The sequence below is a fragment of the Drosophila ficusphila genome, unplaced genomic scaffold, assembly GCF_018152265.1.
Source record: "Drosophila ficusphila isolate 14025-0441.05 unplaced genomic scaffold, ASM1815226v1 contig_791, whole genome shotgun sequence".
NCBI lineage: Eukaryota > Metazoa > Arthropoda > Insecta > Diptera > Drosophilidae > Drosophila > Drosophila ficusphila.
The window spans coordinates 28006843-28025672 of record NW_025064737.1 but is presented as its reverse complement, the minus strand read 5'-3'; the positions used below and the strand labels follow the sequence as shown (position 1 = coordinate 28025672).

General features: G+C 43.6%; 2 protein-coding genes across 2 annotated transcripts; both read right to left on the bottom strand.

The window, feature by feature from the left end:
- Positions 1 to 26: 26 nt before the first annotated feature.
- LOC108086840 (serine-rich adhesin for platelets) lies at positions 27 to 17202 on the bottom strand. Its single transcript, XM_017183889.2, is given in 7 exon segments — positions 27 to 1628; positions 1726 to 2188; positions 2190 to 2341; positions 6918 to 7509; positions 7843 to 7954; positions 8027 to 8276; positions 16519 to 17202. Coding segments are annotated over 7 exon segments (2658 nt in total). The 5' UTR covers positions 16529 to 17202; the 3' UTR covers positions 27 to 549.
- A 522-nt stretch (positions 17203 to 17724) lies between these two features.
- LOC108086838 (protein dj-1beta) lies at positions 17725 to 18601 on the bottom strand. Its single transcript, XM_017183886.2, has 3 exons — positions 18429 to 18601; positions 18046 to 18365; positions 17725 to 17982 (listed from the first exon to the last, which is right to left on the bottom strand). The coding sequence occupies exons 1-3, from the start codon at positions 18570 to 18572 to the stop codon at positions 17826 to 17828; spliced, it is 621 nt and encodes a 206-aa protein (XP_017039375.1). The 5' UTR covers positions 18573 to 18601; the 3' UTR covers positions 17725 to 17825.
- Positions 18602 to 18830: the final 229 nt, after the last annotated feature.

The window sequence follows — 18830 nt, the reverse complement described above, 5'->3', positions numbered from 1 at the left end:
GAAATAAAAAACATTCAGAAACAGTGTAGTGTTTATTTGCATTATTTATTGGTATTGCTTAAGTTTTAGGCATCATCCATCAACTCCATCGAACTTTTGTATGTTTCTCTCTCGTTTAGTATATAGTTTATAGTACACTTTACTCATAACTTTAATACATCTTTAAAAAATAATCGTAAATCGTATAAACAAAACAAATCGCAATCGAAAGCCGCTAAAAGAAATCACTCCTTAGCTTCTCGGAATGTACGAGTGTATAAAAAATACTTATCGAAATTAGCAGATATACAGGGGGATACAAAGTAATTAGCGAAAGCAAAACGGTTTTGGCATGCAAAAACGATGATCGCTAGCAGTTTGGAAAGATCATTCTGGTGTATAAGTACAGAACACAGAGTACAGATATTTGGGATTGTCTTGGGTTCGGTCTGGGTCTACTCTACTACGTTCTACGTTTCAGGCCTGGGAATTGCAATTGTAATTGTAGAGTTCAGCACACGCTAAAAATCAAGGACTCAAAAGCTAGCTAAAAGGCGACTCTAACTAGGCTCAAACTTGCGTCACGCACTGCGCGTATTTGTCCAGTTCGCTTCTTAAAACCTTGACGCGTTCGGCCTCGGATTTCAGGGCATTTACCAGCTCCTCGATGGTTCGCTGTTGGTTCAGAACGAGGCCCTCCAGCTTGTCCACCCGCTGCTCCAGTTGGGCCACCCGCGAGGAGCTGGCGTCCTGGTGGTTGTTCAGTTGGTGCGAGGGCTTCTCCTCCTGCGACTGCGAACTGCTGGCATTGGCTGACTTAACTAGGGGCGAAACACTTCGTTGATTTCGAATGGCCAGGCTGTTCGGCCGCGTGGCCTTCGTTTCCTCGTCGCTGCTGGCGGCTGTGGTCTTCGCGGCCGTCAGGCTGCGGGACATGATGGCATCGTTGGTGGTGGTTGAGGTCCGGCTGCTGGTGGTCACCGAACTGCTGCTCGCGCTGTCCACAATTATGGACGAAGTGACCGCCGAGGATTGCACTTTCGTTGTGGTACTGCTACTACTGCTGCTGATTGCCTGCTCCGCGGCGAACAGCTTGGAGGTCCTCTCGGCCACCGAAGCGCCTCGGGGCTCCACACTGGGCGAGGTCTTCTTCCGGGTGACCTGCGAGGCCTTCAGCTCCTCCATCCAGGGCGCCTTCTTCTTCTCCCACTCGCGGGGCTTCGGCTTGGCCAGCTGTGGCTCCTCGCCCGTCGAGTTGTCATCGGAAGTCTTTCCCCCGGCGCCTCCATCTTCGCTCAGTTCACTGGCGCTTCCTCCGCCCATTCCGCTGCCGTTCACGTACACGGAGTTGTTGTTGCTCTCTCCCAGCACGTTTATGGCCGCCGAGGGCGGACGCCTCTTCGGCGCCTTGACTCTTCCCTGCCGCATGTCCGTGAGGATCGAGGCCCGCTCCACGCGGTCGAAGTCTGTGTCCTCCACGGCGATGGTGGCCGCTCTTCGGATCACCACGTTGCCGGCTGCTCCGGATTCTGGCAGCTGATTAGCACCCGTCAGCATCTTACTGGCGGTGAGACCGTCCGCCAGGTCGTGGGAAACGGCAGTGGTGAGTTTGCCCTCCGGATTCTTTTTCTTGCCGCCCAGAAGATTACCTGTGGGTAAAAAGGGAGGAATTAGTCTTCCATTTGACTCGATTTCTGAGAACACAGAAGCCTTCAGTATCGCCTTGCTCTGCTGTACAGTACTCACCAGCTACTGGCACTCCGCCTGTGGGAGTCTTCTTGAGCGGCACACTCGGCTTCTTGCTGAGCACCGGCGGCGGGGGCGACTTGACCTTCTCGTCCATGTTCTCCATGGACTTGCTCACCGCCGAGGAGGCCAGTCCCGTGGATGTGGTGGTGACCGAGGAGACGGTGGCACTGGAGGCGCTGCTCCTCTGCTGGCTCACGGACACAGAGGCTCCCACGCCGGGCGGCTTGGTCAGATCGAGGTTCTTGTTCTCCAGGGACTTCCGCTGGGCGGCCACATTGCCGGTGGGCAGACCCGTCTCGCTCAGGATGTCATTCAGGGAGTCGCGCGACCCGAAGCTCTCCTTGCGACCCGCCGAGGAGGAGGCTGTGGTGGTGCTGCTGGTGGTGCTGTTGCTGCTGCTGCCGGTCTTCTTGATGTACACCTTCGAGGTGGTGGAGGAACTGCCCCCGCCCGCGCCCCCCGACCTGCTCCTTCTGCTGCTGCGTTGTCACCGAGGTGGTGCTGGAGTTGCTCGAGTTCGTTGTGGTCATGTGGCTGGTGGTGCTGGCGGTGCTGCTGATCTTCCTCTGCGCTTGGGTCTGCGTGGAGGTCGGCGGCTCGTTGATCGGGGCAACTGGAAAATGGGTAAACAGAGTCCGATATTAGAGACGGTGGACACAATTAGCACCTGCAAACTGACATGCAAACATTCAGCTCCGTTTACCAACAGTAGAGATCGGTTAAAAGCTACAAATCGAACAAAAACTGGTTAACTGGTTTGTTAACTTATTGATTTTCTCATGAGAAATGCTGTATATTATTATTTATTTGTATCTTTTATCCGATACCCACTGCAATTCCGTAATCCGCATTCAAGATGAGGCAGTCCGTGACTAACCATCCCGGCTCAGAACAGCTGAGCACAGAAACAACTCGAAACTGGTTTCGTGCCGAAAACTTGTTGCCAAATGTCAATAAAACTAATGTGGAAACGCTGAGGGAAATACTCGAACAACAGAAACACAAACCGAACTCAAGTTTGTAGCTGAATCTGAGGCGTAGGAGCGGATCAAAGCGGGCTAAAATAACAAACAGCGAACGCTGAACGCTGAACGGCAAGCTGCAAACGACAGGCGACGGGCATAAATAAACGCCAATAAATGGCTGTGATGACAAAAGCCAAATCAAAGCAAAACTAAAAGCCAACGAAAACTATTGAGTAACCAACTTAAAATGTGTAAAGGTCAGGCGCAGAGCCAAAGAAATGGCAATGGCCAACAGGAAACAGCAATCTAAGATCAGGCAACGAACTGGAAATGCCCTTTAAAACTTGAAATGATATTTAACAAAACTACTTATTTATTTACTACTTGTTTTTTGGTGCTCTATGATAAAGACAAACGAAAGTGGGTTTAGCTAATATGTTTTCAGAGTTTACAAACAAATACTTTAAATAATCAAAGCTAATATCAAGCAAACAATATTATTTACAAATTGGTTTTCAGGTTCAAAAATAATAATAATTTTGCTTTGCAGTGCGAAGTCAAAGCAAATAACCAATAAAGACTCAACGAAGCAATCATGTCTAATTATAATCCAAGTTGTTCTGGTGATGTCATTTGCAGTATATCAGCCTCTCGATGCGGCTCGAATTTATTTTAAATTTAAACCCCAAGTGTGCCCAAATTTAGACACACCCCATCAATCTTACGATTCCCACGGACAAACCGATCTACCCGAAAAATGGATGAGGAGGAATGGTAAGCGAGCAAAGAATTGGCTTTGTTATGGTCAAATTTCTAATAATGCTGACTGAAAAGAAAAGCGCTCAGCCCAACGACTTTCACTGGCTTTAATGACAAAGCCGCGCAGAAAATATGCCAAGCCGAAATGAAATTCGTAATAAAATAAAAAAGAGCAGCGCGAATTTGATATTTTTAAGCATTGAGTAATTGAGCGTTGGGTGATTGTCATTATTATGATGATGGCCGTTGTTTTTTCTTTTGGATTTGTGGCCAACGGCAGATCACACACACACGAGTGCAAACGCATTAGCACACACACTTTTGCACTGAAAAACGAAAGACTTAAGCAACGAACGCGACTTAATGATGACTTTGAATCCGAGACACGCAGCAATTTATAATCATTAATTTACACCTGACTGACACACAAACCATAATTAGAAAAGCGCGCCCAAACAGTTTTTCCCCTTTTGAATCGATCTGAGAAAACTTATTTTGCCATGTGGCACAAAAAATATGACGAATGCAATTGCAGACAGTCGGGCAGAAATAAGTAATAAAGAAAGCCGCAAGAACGGTAACACACGCACCACAAAAAAGCAAAGAAAATTACTTCGGTTTTTTTTTTTTTCGACGCGCCGACAAAAATATTTCAATAACGTAAATGGTCAAGAAATCAAAGCGAACTGACTTGGCTAAAAAGGTAAACAAAAACGCTGGCAAAGGTACGAAACGAAATGTTGAGAGCGAAATGGGTTTATGTTTTCGTTCGGCTCTCGGCTCTCTGGCAACTTTGTTGATAAACTAAAACAAAAGGGGCTTGGCCCCTTAGAAGGGGGGAGTCCCGAGTAATCGCCGCTAATGAAAATGATCATGATGATCATGATGATCGCCCCTGATGATCAAAGAGACTTTCGGCCGAAAGAGAGAAGGAAGAGCTGCCGACCGCAAAAGAGCCACGTAAAACCAAAACGTAGCACAAAACCAGTTACGGCCAACTGTTGTTTATTTTAATGATGTTGCTGCTGCTCAAGTGTCGAAGGTGGTTGGAAAAAACGCGACGTTGACAAAAACAAAAAGCCAAAGCAAAATTAAATGCCAAGCATAAATTTAGCAAAACGCAATTCCAGCCCCACATGGAATTCCACTGGCGACCGCAAAGTATGCTGCGAAATAATTTGTGTTAATTAGGTGTAATATTTCAACTTTTCCAAACAACAAATTGCCAAGTGTTTGAACAATGCGGAGAAAACTCTTTTTTCGCAAACAAAGCGGGCAAACAAAACAAACAAGTTTTCGGTCACCCATGCAAATGTCAACTCGTTGGCGCTCAAACAAATATTCATACATGCAACGAAAATTGAAAAGAAAAAAGCGATCGTAAAAAAGAGGTTTTATTTGAATGTGCTTCGCCTCCAGCCTTTAAGAACCGCCCATCCTGCCACGCCTACGCGTCTGGACGCAGACCCTCTGGCATTGCGAGTGCCAAGGAAATCCAAATAAATAAACCAAAGCACTGGTGATTAACAGAGGAGAGGCCAAAACAAGAAAAGTATATTGCGGAATATATTAGTTACTCTAGCAAACAAGTTGGAATATATAAATTATATAAATATAAGAATACTATTCAGTACATGTTATATGTTTTGTATCTTTTTTGTTTATGTGGAAGCAGCTCCTTCAACTCAAACAAATCCGTTACCATTACTATACTGTCTTCTAGTTAAACTGAGTGCGCAAACTAAGCAAAATATAAATCACAGAAATTATGGGCAAAGAAAGAGGAGCAGCAACAGGAAGAGGGGCGTTCAGAGCTGAACAATTTTCCATTTCATATCAAAGCGCCTCAAGGAGGCACCAACAAAGCCGACAGAGAAAGGAAAATGAAAATTGGCCAAAAAACATAAGAAAAACTAGAAAAGTCAAGAGCCCAGAGGAACATTTAGGAGGGGCAGGGGGAGCGGGAAAGGGGGGAGGGGGTGGTTCACTGTGGCTGCTGCTGCTGCTCACTGGAAAAACTCGTTTACATACAAATCGTGGTGATAAAGCTGGCCATACGCGCGCCCAAGAACTCGAAAGAGCCGCCGCGCTGCGTCCGCCGAGGAATACGGACCCCCTCTACGTCTCCGGGTTCAACTCCGGACCCGGATCCGGCACCGATTCCGCCACCGATTCCGATTCCGCTTCTAGCACGGGTTCGTGGGCGTGGCAGCGGTGGAGCTGCTGCGTTTCGCACTGTTTTCATACAGTTTTTGTGTGCATTGGCAGTGTTTTGTGTTCGTAGTGTTTGGCAGTAGTATTCATTATTAAACACCGAAAAATCGCAGAAAATCGCAGTGGAAAGAGAAGTTCAGTTAGAAGAAAAGGGAAGTAGAGGAAGAGAAAAGTGTTGAGGAAAATTACAAAGAGAAAGAGCAACAACATGGAGTCGTAAAATACAAAATAGTGAGTGGATTCATAACACAAGAGACACAGGTAGATAGAAAAGTAATAATAATTTCCCACTAAAAAGCCAAGAAACCAAAAAGCAAGTCATAAAAAACTGGGAAACGAAATGAAGACATGGTTTAACCGAAACATATTTGAATGGTTTAATTGAAACTGCATGGAGCGTGAGGTGCGTGTTATGGATGTGAAGTATCTGAGGTGCCAGCGATTAATTGGGAAAACTAGCCATCAAATTGATAAGTCTTTGTCTACCTCTAATTTGATCCCATTAGCTACTGTCTTTTGTTATTTAAGCATAGTATGAAGCTACATACATGTCCGTTTTTGATTTAAGAAAGTCCATTAACTAATATCTGTGTTATTTTTTTATATTTGCAATAAACTATACTATGCTATGCTAGATTTTTCAAGCATTTTATTGGAAGATACATTCATGTAGTTTCCCTATCTTAAACTACGTCTTCGTCATAAAAAATGCCTATCCTTGTTTACAATTTGAAAGGCTCGTTAAAAACCTTGTCAACTCCCTCTAAAATCAACCATTAAATAGTCAACTCACTTTCCGCCTATGAATCTCCCGTACACAAATCCCTAGTTAAATAAAAATCCATTACGCATCGGCGATAAAAGTTATCTGATTCACATGCGCCAGCGGCAATTAAGTCATCTACAAATTTCGCACAGACGATGAAAACTAACGATCCAAGAGATATGCAGCGACGGGGGAAACGGGGAGGGAGTGGCTTTGTGGCTTTTGTGTCTTTTCTTTTAATTAATTCAATTACCAAACAAACGTTTATTGACTTTGGATCACGACAGTCAGTCGTTTGGAAGTCTAACGACTTGCAGCTCTGCAGACGATGCGTTTGGAAAATTGCCTCCAATTAAGAGGGGGAAAATGCATTGATGGGAGGTGGAGACTTTGGATGACAACAAACTTGACAGACCGAAATCAAAAATGCGAGATGCGATGATGGAGAGAAAAGCGGCGGGTGAAAACGCCGGGAGAAAACTCACCTTCCGAGGGTGCCAGCATTTTGACAAAGTTGTCGGGGAAAACGCCCACCTTGCCGCGGATTTCTCCTTTCCACCAGCCTTTGTCGGGCAGTTCCGTGGTGATCACTGTGATTATGTCATCCACCCGGAGCTCCAGCTCGTCGTCGTTCTGCGGGGCGTAGGGGAACTCCACCCGGCAGTACTCCCGCTGGGGCTTCGGTGGCAGCATGGGCACTGCCGAAGGACCCGCAGGTCCTGCCGATCCCGTTGCTCCAGCTCCCAATCCCAATCCCGATCCCAATCCCGATCCTATGGCCGCTGTTTCCGCTGGAGCCGCAGTTCCTGCTGCAACCGCTCTGCTCTTGGTCGCCTGCTTTGCTGCGGAGGCGGTGCTTCCTCCTCCGGATGTTGTGGACGTGGATGTGGCTGCCACATTGGCCACACTGGCCACATTCGCCGCCTTGGACGTCAGCGACGACGTGGTCACAGTGGCGCCGATTGTCGGCGGCCGTTTGGAGGCCAAAATGGGCGACGGTTCGATATGTTGCACGAAATTCGATGGGAAGACGCCGACTTTGCTGCGCAGACGACCGCGCCACCAGCCTTCCTCGACCTAAATGAGAAAACAGAGTGGAAGAGCATTGAGTGAAATGAACAGACTGAAAGCGAGTGCTCTACACTGAGAGAAACGTAGAACGTTCTGCGGAAGTTGATTTCTTTAAACAGTTTTAAAGCGAATAATAAATATAATCATCATAAGAAAATTGTGTTATTCAAAAGGATTTTGTTATTCATGAGGCATCTTCATTTAAAAATTATTACTCAGTACAAAAGCGTTCTTTCACTTCCCTCAGTGTACAGCGAATTTCAATTTCTATTGGCCCAATAGGTTAAATGGGGGTAGCAAGCCCACAGCCCCAACCCAAGTGACCCTGCGTATACGCACCTCCCCTAGGAATTCAATGACATCACCCACAGCCAGCGTAAGTTCGTCGTCGTTGACTTGTGTGTAACTATAGATGACTTTGCAGCGGCGGTTCGATGTCGCGGATTTGTCCCTGAAACCCGGAGAAGGCGGACAGAATGGAAATTCAGATATTGCGTCATTAAAGTGGGCCAAGTGGACGAACCTCAGTTGGACAGCTGTTCCCTCGTCGAGGTGGTCCCCACTGCCTGTGGTTCCGTTTCCATTGCTGCTGATGCCGGACTCGAGCACCCGGACAAAGTTGTCCGGGAACATGCCTGTGACTCCGGAGGACTTCAGGGTGCCCTGCCACCAGCCGCCGGGCATCTGCTTGATCCGATGGATGATGGCACCTTTCTGGAGATCCAGCTCGTCGGGCTCCTTGGCCGCATACTCGTATTCGACTATTGCACAGACTGAAAGTAAATAAGAAATAAGTAAAGTCTGTTAAATACAAAAACTAACAATACATATTATTAATCCAAATGTTTCTCAAGACAAATAAAGAACCTGAACCTACTGCAATATATTGTTGTTGTGGTTGAGAAATTCTTAGAATTCATCATTCCCCTGGGTAAAGTGAATCGCAAACTGAGTTACCCAATTATGACATACAAACATGACATGTTTGTGAAAATATTTACAATTGTATCGAGTTGCGCAACGCTTAACCTACTATAATACCCATCTATATGTGTTTATGTCCAACCCCCTTTAAAACGTGACATTTGTCTTTTGCTTTTCCCGTTTTTGGTTTTTGGTTCGCCGATGCCGCTGAAAAAGTAAAAGTTACATGACACTCCATGTACGGAACGGGAATAACAATTTCTGTCGTGGGCGACGACAAATCACGGATCGTGCTTGGGCCTCTGAATCTATCCATCAATCAAACAATCTGTCGCACTATATGGGTCACCAAGTACTTGGTACTACAGCGTATCTGATTGTTCCCGGACCATCACTAATATCTCAGCTCGAATGGAGTCATCTAGTGTCGCTCCATGAGGCAAATTCAATTCCTTACTTATCTCATAAACAGAGGAAACGGAGAGTACACCGACACTAGCTTAAATATCAAATTTTCTTTATTTATAGTGATTCCATAAGCACACTTTACCATTAGCATCCCAAGCAAAACCCAATTTGTCATGACTCACACTCTTGGCTGACTGACATTTTATTAAAAACCGGCATTGTAAACTATATTTTTCCGAGTCGCACAAGGTGATTGCTTGAAAAATGTAAATTATAAATTTAAATAGCCACAACTTATTTGGCTTTGGAGGTTGCTGCCCCCGCATTATTGACTCAGTTTTATTTATTTCTTGTTTTTTCGTGTGCTTGGATGGCGTGTCCAATTTTGTATGTCTCGTGAGAGTGATGGACACCCTAACAAACACCGAAATACTCGGGTATGTGAAGCATTCTGTTCAATAAGAAATATAACGAGGAAGCCTCTTGAGGAAACGTAAATGCATTGGAAACACTTATTGGCTTAGGCGAAGAACCAATGCAAACAAAGAGGGCCAGAAACAAACAACAAAATAATAAATTCCGAGGCTACGTGATGTCGTTAAAATTTAGTTCGATTTTAGTTTTATATAGGTCGGTTAAGGGGGGAACTCTAATACCAACTCATCAGAACTGGATAACGAGTGTGTGAAGAACAATTTGAAATTGTCATTCGTTAGCAAACCCATTAAATAATGGGTGTAAAATCAGCCATTGAAGCTGATCTCTTGACGGCATTAAAGCGTCACGAAGTGCTTTCCATTTTCCGCTCATTTCGATTTAGCTCTTAACATTTCTTTTAATGACAGGAGGCTTGGGGGAAATGGGGGCCACCGGCGTTGAAGTGGCTGCCAATCGAAAAGCAACGATGTTTCGTCAAGAGCGCATAATAATAATTTCACTTTGGTCGCAGCTCCAGTTAAACTCGCAATTGCGGCAGTTTCAGTTCCAGTTCCCAAAGAGCCCGTCTGAGATCGAGATCCGGCGATGAAGTGGCAAAAGTGCTGCAGCAAGAGCTAACGCAACGCAATAGCAACAAACAGACTGACAGACGGACGGAACCATCAAAGTCTTTAAAGAAAACCTGGAAAAGGCAGCTGCGGATGGCAGTCGGGAAATATGTATCAAATTGGCGGTAGGATCTTTTCAACACAAATATAATTTACTAACAACAAACAAGGTTTATTGAAGAATGTCTCCACCGGATAAGTAAGTATATAAGTTAATCACTTTATTGTCCAAAAAGGATTAATTAATATATTTTCGAGAACATCTCGTGTCACGGTAGCATCGCCACCAAGAGCCAATTTGTATCTAGGCCAACGGCAGCCGACTGACTGGCCCGCTCGTATCTTTGTATCTGAGTATCTGAATGGCCAAGTATCCGAGTGCCTCAGCCACACTGTTTAACCTACGCGACTGTAAAAAGGCAAACAAAGCGACAGCCAAATGAACCTTTAATGCGGTTTTTGTTTTCAAACTTTTTCATCTTCCTCCTCGGCGATTTGCTGCCGCTTTCCTCTTTGTTTTTCGCTCATATACTCGTATGCTGGGTACGCTTGAATAACAATAACAGCCGACCGCAAAGCGCGCTGAATGAGTGGAAAGAATGGAGGAGAGTGTCGAAAGAGGGCCCAGAATGGGCGGAATGCAGCTGCGAAATGAGCGGAGTCTGGAAAAGCCACACAGGAAGAAAAACATGGAGGAATAAAAAACACCAGAGTTCTAAAGGAAAATCATGTGATTACACATTCTTAATGATTGATATATCAAAAGATAATCTTTATGAAAATTATTTTTAAAACACAAAGAAGTCCCAACAAAATGTTTTTCTGTGTACAGCAAATGGTGAAAATCGGGCGCCAAGTGGTGGAAAGCGAGGAAACGCGCAGCAGACTCGTGTGAAAAGCCTGATGAAAGAGCCGAGCGCCGAATGGGAAAACCAAATGTGTAAATGTGTCAAAAGCGGAGAAAATCGCATGACAGCCGCAGTCGCCAACCGCCGCCGCCAGAGGGCGTGTTGGTTGTTATGGACTTGTGGGTGTTTGGGTATTTCTGTTTGCCTTGCAGCCTCGTCGCATCTGCGATCAGCGCGATATCGGGTTTTGTTGTGAAGTCAGCTTCCCCCAATGTCAAACTGCACATCATGTCCGCCATAAAGATATGCAAATCGGTTACTGGATAGTTAAAAATATGGCGCGAAAACAGGTTAAGGTGTGAGGAGTCTTCCAAACCGATGAAAATACTACAATAAAGATACCCTATACATTTTTATTGAAAAAACAAATTATGTGTTAAGGTCGGTATTTCTAAGTTGCCATCAACTTTAAAAACCTTCCAATAAAGTGCGTTATAAATTGCGTAAACATCTTTCAAACCCGGGAGTACCCTCCAAAACTAGCATCGTAAACAAATAAAGTCATTTTGAGCTGAGTAAATTTTCTTCCCCTCTTATCCACATTCTCCCCTTTTCATAAAGTTCAACTGATGCATCGGAAAGATTACCGGAACGGGCAAGCTCCGCATAATATAACCTGCAACCGGTCCAGGTGAGCAGCTGCCTCCAAGTGTTGGTGGCCAAGGGTGCGACCAGAGTTCCCAAGTTCCGTTCAAAGCAAACACCTCCAAGAAACACCTCCACCCCCTGCCAACACCACCCCTGCGCCTCCCCTTTTGGGGTGAGCAAACAAGAACATGCTAATTGGTTTAACTATCGGTTCGGGCTGCCTTTGAATTTCGGTTTTGCTTGGTTTGTCTTCTCTTTTTTTGGTTTTTACACTTTTCATTGCTTTTAGTTGGTGTGATACAGAGAGAAGAAGGCAGATACACTTTTCGTTAGCTTATACAATTTGTTTATTATTTTCAACAAGTAGAGAACCCTAAGACACAGTTCAGATTTAGTTTGTACCATTAAATCCACGTGTTTAAGAAAACATTTTCTCTCAGTGTAGTGATTCCAAATGGTGCGATGTTGGCGTTGGGGGAGACGCCATGAACCGTAAACGGTAAATTGCCTTTGCGTGAGTTCGACTCTTAAATATGCAAGTCCCCGAGGTTTTGGGGGGAGAAGCCAAAGGAGAAGAAGAAGAAGGGGTTATCCACATGCATAAGTGAGTACTGCGTCGGTCGGTTCGGTGCAGATATAGTGAGTTAATGGAGCTGACCTGTCTGACTGCCTTTTTTTTTTTGGGCGGGCTTCCAACTGGAAACTGGCGTGACCCGGTTAAAACTTTTATTTGTTTTATTTGGGCCAGCAACGTGGGTTTTTAAGTGCTGCAACGCAGGCACAGAAGCCCTGGATATTGATTGGAAAATAGTTTTATGAGGGCAGAAGAGAAGAGAAAAAGTCAATACTTATGTTCAAAATCAATAGTTATTGAATTGGTAAACTTTTCAAAAGGGTTGTTTCTTAAATATTAAATTTACTTCTTCAATTCAACTCATTGGGAACATGACTGAACATAAGGAAGCACAACTCTCAGCAGCTGCTGCCAACTTGAAAAGGCATCAGGCTATTTGCCAACCCTCATTATAATCGCTTTAAATTCAGGTCAGCCCTGAGCTTCAAAATCAATTCCAGAGCACACGAGAAAGCGACAAAAATGCTGTCCCCAGGAGGCAGAAGTCAATTTCTCTCTTCTCTACGCTTTCGGTTGGAAACACACACATCCTTCATGAAACGGAAAACCCACCCAGGTGACCTTGACTTATGAGCTTTCGCTGGCCCTCAAGTAAAGGCAATTGCTCAAGTTCAAGGCCGCACATTGCGTGTGAAAACACAGGCACTAAACTAATTCGTTTGTCGCCAAATGAGCTGCACTTCAATTGGATTTAATTGGGCCGAATCGCAGACAAATAACCACAGAGAAAGCCGGGAGCAACTGGGTAATTATGAGGCACACATGCACTTAACTCCCTTCAAACTGACATTTTGTGAATCATTGCTATCGGAGGACATAAACCGTAGTGATAAGTCAGGGGGGACGACCCTTATCGATGGGGTGGAGACCCGTGGGCGATAAACAAAGAGTGGCATTAACATTCGGGTTCGATTAAGTCATGGCCGTGGGTGTCGTCATTGCCACGCGTGACCATTTGAAAACACTGGCAAAATTTCAAGATATGTTTAGGAAAACTGCTAAGTAACCAGTGAATAGAAGAACAGATTTTATGGAATATATTATAGAAGTAGTTAGGGAGAATACCCTAGTTCGAACATATTTGGATAAGCACATTAAAATCCATTCCTTCAAACTTGTTTTAATTTTTGTTCCATGTGTAAACCTTCTAATGCGAAAAATCACTTCACCCTTGACCATCACTTGAATGTATTTCCATTTCAATTGCAAATGCGGCAGTGAAGACGAGGGCAAGCGAAGCATGGAAAAGCTGACCAAACGCAGGTTTCAATTGAAAAGCCTGAACCCCCCTCCGCCTCCTCCTCCTTTTCAGCGTTTTCCCCCTCCGCCCATGTGATTTGTGTGGCAATATGTTGAAGCGATCGCTGCTTACTCCGCAGAGTTTACGATGGAAAGTGTTGAGGAGCAGTCAGCCATCCATCCATCAGCAATTGCAGCTGATGAGTTGTGCATTAGCCAAATTAAACGGTTGGTGGTAGGGGAAAATTGAGCGGCTGGAGGTCAAGACTCTAAGAAATCCATTTAAATATCTGGGAATAATGTCTGTTATTTATATTTCCATTACAATTCAACAAGACTTGTTTCTCCGCTGATTGCATCACTGAAACGCATTGGTTCTTCATGACTCGAAGCCAACTTAACAATTAAACTTTACGCATGCCAGAAGTAAACATAAGAGCCCCAGAATTCTCGGGAATCCACTGCACTTGATCCACTCGAAGTGTCATTAGATCCGAGGCCTTGAAGTACATGCGGGTCTTATCAGTTCATTGATATGGAATGCTATATAGTTTACCCGATGACGGACCCGCATATTTCTATAAAATCATAAAGATAAACGAAAAGAGACCCAAACTAATTGAGGCAGATTTCTCGATCGGAGAACAAACACTGGACAAACTTGACATACATTTTTAAGGAATTCTTAGTCAGGGACGGAAACATATATCGCAGAACGAGCGGGAGAGCTCATATCTCTAATTCTCTATTTATTCCCCTCCCTTTTGTGATAAGCGAGGGCAGAACAAGTCTGAGGAGTTGCGATAAGATAGGCGCACAGGCCAAAAAGCCAGCTAAAACACAATTTGCCATTCGAATTCGAGTCTGAATCACCAAGTCACAACTGTTGAATGCACTCGACCAGCGAAAAATAAAAACAAAAACAAGCTGCGAAAAGTAAATTATTTGCATATCAATAAAGCGGTCTGTTCGCTTCGCCGGCGACGAAATGCAAACGGAGAATAATTGAAAACAAAATTTAATGTTTCTGCCGTTTCTACATTGTACATCCACACTCTTGCCAGGGCATATCCGGCAATTATTTTTCTGAGTATTAAATATCATCATCTCAAAGGGAAGTGACAAGATTTTGAAGCTATCTCTATTAAAACTCAGGAGTTATTTAAGGGATATGTATGTTTACAAAAATTATTTGGGAACTAAAAGTGTATCGGAGATTATGGACCACCGTTTCTTATTAAAATTAAAGTGTATTAAATGTACACCTTATCAATGAGTCACTCCTGTTGTGGATAGAGTATTCCCCCTCCGACGAACTCATGCCCCCAATTCGCGACTGTCGTGGCCAATTCAGCGAATTCAAAGTGACTCATGGAGCGATCCATCAGCTCTCATAACTTCAGCGAACATGGGGAAATAGGCAGAGAAAGAGTTTTATAAGAAGCGGCTAATGGCAATGGCCCATCTGAGGGCGTGGCTCCCAAGTTCTTCATTAGCCCTTTCGCAGCCCACGCCGCAGTCAATTCCGGCAAAATCCAGGCGTGGTAAGAGCAATTTATTAAATTGTCAGGAAAGCTTTGGCTCAAGGAGTGCTGGAACCCCTCAGATATGCATATGATAAGATAAAAACCAAAGCGAAATGTGGCGAATGGGAAATCTGATAAAATGTTTTCATTTGGCGAATCGTTTGTGTTGACCATTGATTGCCATTGTTGCCTGTTTTGTGTTGGCGTTACATAAACGCCAGTCGAAATCACTTAAACAAGCGGAAGAAAGCAGCTTTGTTTGGGATGCAAATGTAGCTCGGAATACGAGTAAATGTATATAGAGAGCTGGCCTTTTCCATTGTCTGTCCATGGAAACTGTTCATCAAAAGAAATCATCAGTAAAACAGCTGCGGGTGCGGTGCAAGTTTTGAAGGATAGGGAGGGGGATAATGGGCGGGTCTTTCAATCAGCTTCCATTATCAGCCGGCAACATCGGGGAAAAACCGAGACACAAAGACGAGAGCTGCTCAATCTTGGGTCTCCACAAAGAAGCCATAACAAGGTTGAAACGCACATTAAGATTTATTAATATTGTCCTCCATAGAAGCCTCTCCTCAGTAGTAGTTCCTATCGATCCCGGATTATCTCTCCACGGAGCACTGAACAGTAGCCAACGGGTCAGAAAAGGGTCAGCTTTGAACTGTTTAAAGGGAAAATCGAACAACAATCGAACACAACAGCTGATCTTGGAAAAATTAGAACAAAAATGGAATGTAAACATACATATATTAAAAAACAAAAAAAGTAACAAAATAAAGGTTTGCCTTTTCTATGTTTTTACAAATTTTTGATACTAAAAATAATAAGTAAAAGGTCATAGAGTTCCTCTATGGAGTAGGGTTTTCAAAAGAGTTAATTAAAATGTGAAAAACCGCAATAATTTTATGGGACTTCTCGCTGAACCATAGGTTTTTAACTGACCAGAAAGAGAGAAAATTTCCACTAATTTGCATCGCAGAACGTTTGTTCTCCAGTTCCCATTGTGAATTTGAAAAGTTTTCAAGGGGTTAAGGCGGTGAGGGAGGGGGGTTGACGTTAACCCAAAGGGGCAGAGAGTGTTAAATTGATGGCAACATGAAATCATCAAAACGCAAAAATTCTCATTTAAAAGACCTTTTCATCGGCCTGCCTCTAAAACCGGTTTCCTTGTTTCCTTTGTTTTTTCTTTTAACCTTTACTATATTTGTTTGTTACCAACATTTGGTTTATTGCTGTAAAAGTTGTGGACGTTAAGTGTGAAAAACAACCATGGCTTTACCAAACCGTTAGTCAGCCAAAGGATTTTATTCAAGTCAGAAAGAAAAACAAAAGAAAACCCCGAGTGTCCTTGGGTTAAGAAGACACACCCACCCCGAAAAAACAACAATAACAAAAAGAAGTTTTTCGGGCGCACAAAATGCGAAAATGGTGAGCAAAAGGCAGACGGCAAAAATAGGCGGACCCACCCCGAAAAACTAGGAAAAATACAAAAACAACAAACGAGAAAGGAATTGGAGTTCGGGAAGTAGAATATTAAAATACTCTGGGAATATTTTTGGTTGTAAAATTAATTGGATTTGATAAAATATCAGACCACTATAAATTAATACCACATCAAATAGGAAGTGTATTTTGTAAATGAACACACAGTTAAAGTTTTCCACTCTGTCAACATTCACCCAATATTCCTAGTAGCTTTTTTAAGGGTATAATAACTGCAGCCTGCAGGAACGAAAACTTACTGTTATCCATGTTGGCTGATTACTTGGGCCCAGCGTTTTCAGCAGGTTCAATGCACGGCAGAATTTCTTTATCTTTTTTGTTACTTAAATACGAGTTTATGAATCACGCGCGTTAACCGCAAAAAACGGAAGGTAGGAATTACCTAGAATTTATATACACAAGTATTTCTTCGACGTGTTTTTTTATTTTGACCCTGTTCGCAGCTAAATTTCAACAAAGAGCGAGTGGGAAAGAGAGGGGGAGAGACTAAGAAGGAGAAAGAGAGAGCACTTTTAATTTCGCGTCACGTAGAAAAGCCGCACCGAATTTTTCTTTTTATTTGTTGGAGCTCTTTTTCTCTTTATCCGTTGCACTTTTTACTTCTTATCTTCCTTCGCTTCCTTTTGGCTTCTTATTTCTTATTTGTTGGCACGCACTTGCATTTCGTTTCCCACACTCATTCGTATGCACTTTTATTTACTTTGCTTTGCTATTGATTTTCGGCACTTTGTAACGGTTTTCCTTTTGGACAGCAAAACATTTTCGTAGCGCGTATAACTACTTGATTTTTGTTAATTAAATGCGTTTTTAGCCAGTAAATCGGGCCTAAATCGGACTCAAATCGGCAGCGGAGCGAAAACGCGAAAACGCCGACCCACGAGAGTACGTTCAGCTGAGTGTTTTGTATCGGTGGCTGTCCACGGCAGTGTTGCCATTTTAGCTTGTTGTATTGTATTACTATCGTATGCGGTGATGTACAACTAGCTATTTGGTAGCCAGATTTAGCTAGGCCGCCAGAGAATAGCTCGTTAAAAGAGCTTTCTCCAAGCTGGGAACAGATATTTCACTAAAATGCTTAACAGAAGTACGTTTTCTTAATAGTTAAATGATGAATTCTCAGCCAACGAACGTTGAGACTGAAGAACACCAAAACATTGGTCTCACAAACGATAGTATCGATGTTTTGTATTAATGCATATCATTTTTCTGAGCCAGAACTATCAGTTCTGACGTTCAGTGCTAGCTATATGCTCATAGCCATTCGGCAAGCAGTGCTCTAATAATTTACTAACGCGTTTTGTCCTAAAGCAGTCCTTATTTATCGGGGACTCATTCCTACTAACGAGATCTCTCAATTTCGTCTTTAACACGAAAGGTAACGGTTTATAATTAAAAACATTCTAAACTTTGTAGTTAACATATTGCCCACTTTTTAAACCATATGATGCGTTTCACTATTTTAATGCAGTCCTTGATTACATCAATGGTATAGATCAATATAACTTTAATAAATTACAACCGAGAGTCTCGGATTCCTTGTCTTCATTCAATTATAGGCAACAAGGAGGCCCTTGGCGACCTCCTGGACTTTGGGTTTTCCTGCCAACTCCTCGGCGATCTTGAGGGCAAACTCGTAAGCGGTTCCAGGGCCTCGACTGGTGATCAGATTCCCGTCCTGAACCACGTTCTTATCATCCACATAGCTAAAAGAAAATGCATTAATTAATTAATTGTACAATTTAAATTAGGAATCCCAAAATAAAAACCTGTATTTGTCGACGAGCTGCGGCTTCATTGAGGGATATGAGGTAAGGGACTTTCCAGAGGCGATTCCGTGCTTGGCCAAAACCGTGGGAGCCGCGCAAATGGCGGCGATGAGTCCGCCGCCGGATTCCTGGCTCTTCAGGATGTCCCCCACCAGCGAGGACTCTCCCATGGCATTGGAGCCGCCCAGTCCGCCAGGCAGAACCACCACATCGAACTTGTCGGAGGATACTTTGGAGAGCGAGGTGTCCGGGAGAATTTGCACGTCCCGGGAGCATTTCACCGGCTCCGCATCGTTCAATCCGGCCACGGTGACCTTGATCTACCAGAACATATAGCATATAGTGGGTGAAGAGTGATTTATCGGCTGAAGTATAGAACGTACCCCTGCACGCCTCAAAACGTCGGCAGCTATGATGAATTCCATTTCCTCGGCCCCGGGAGCCAGAATAACCAGAGCGCTTTTCGACATATTTACAAAATTGCAAAAAGACCGAGAAACAACTTTAGGAAAACCGAAGAAAATCATGCAGATTCGATAACGTATCGGTGGTGCTCACTATAAACGCAGACGTGAGCAATTGCTATCGACATTTTGAATAAGAGAGCGGGAAAACGATATTAATTTTTGATATAACAATATCAAAATAAAATGGAAAAATTAAAATTAAATATACAGCTTTAAATTATTACAGTTACTATTTTCTCTTTTGTTAATGAAATTGAATTTAATTAAACAGTTCAAAGTTAGTTTGAGTCTATGATATGTGCTAATCAGAGAACTGGT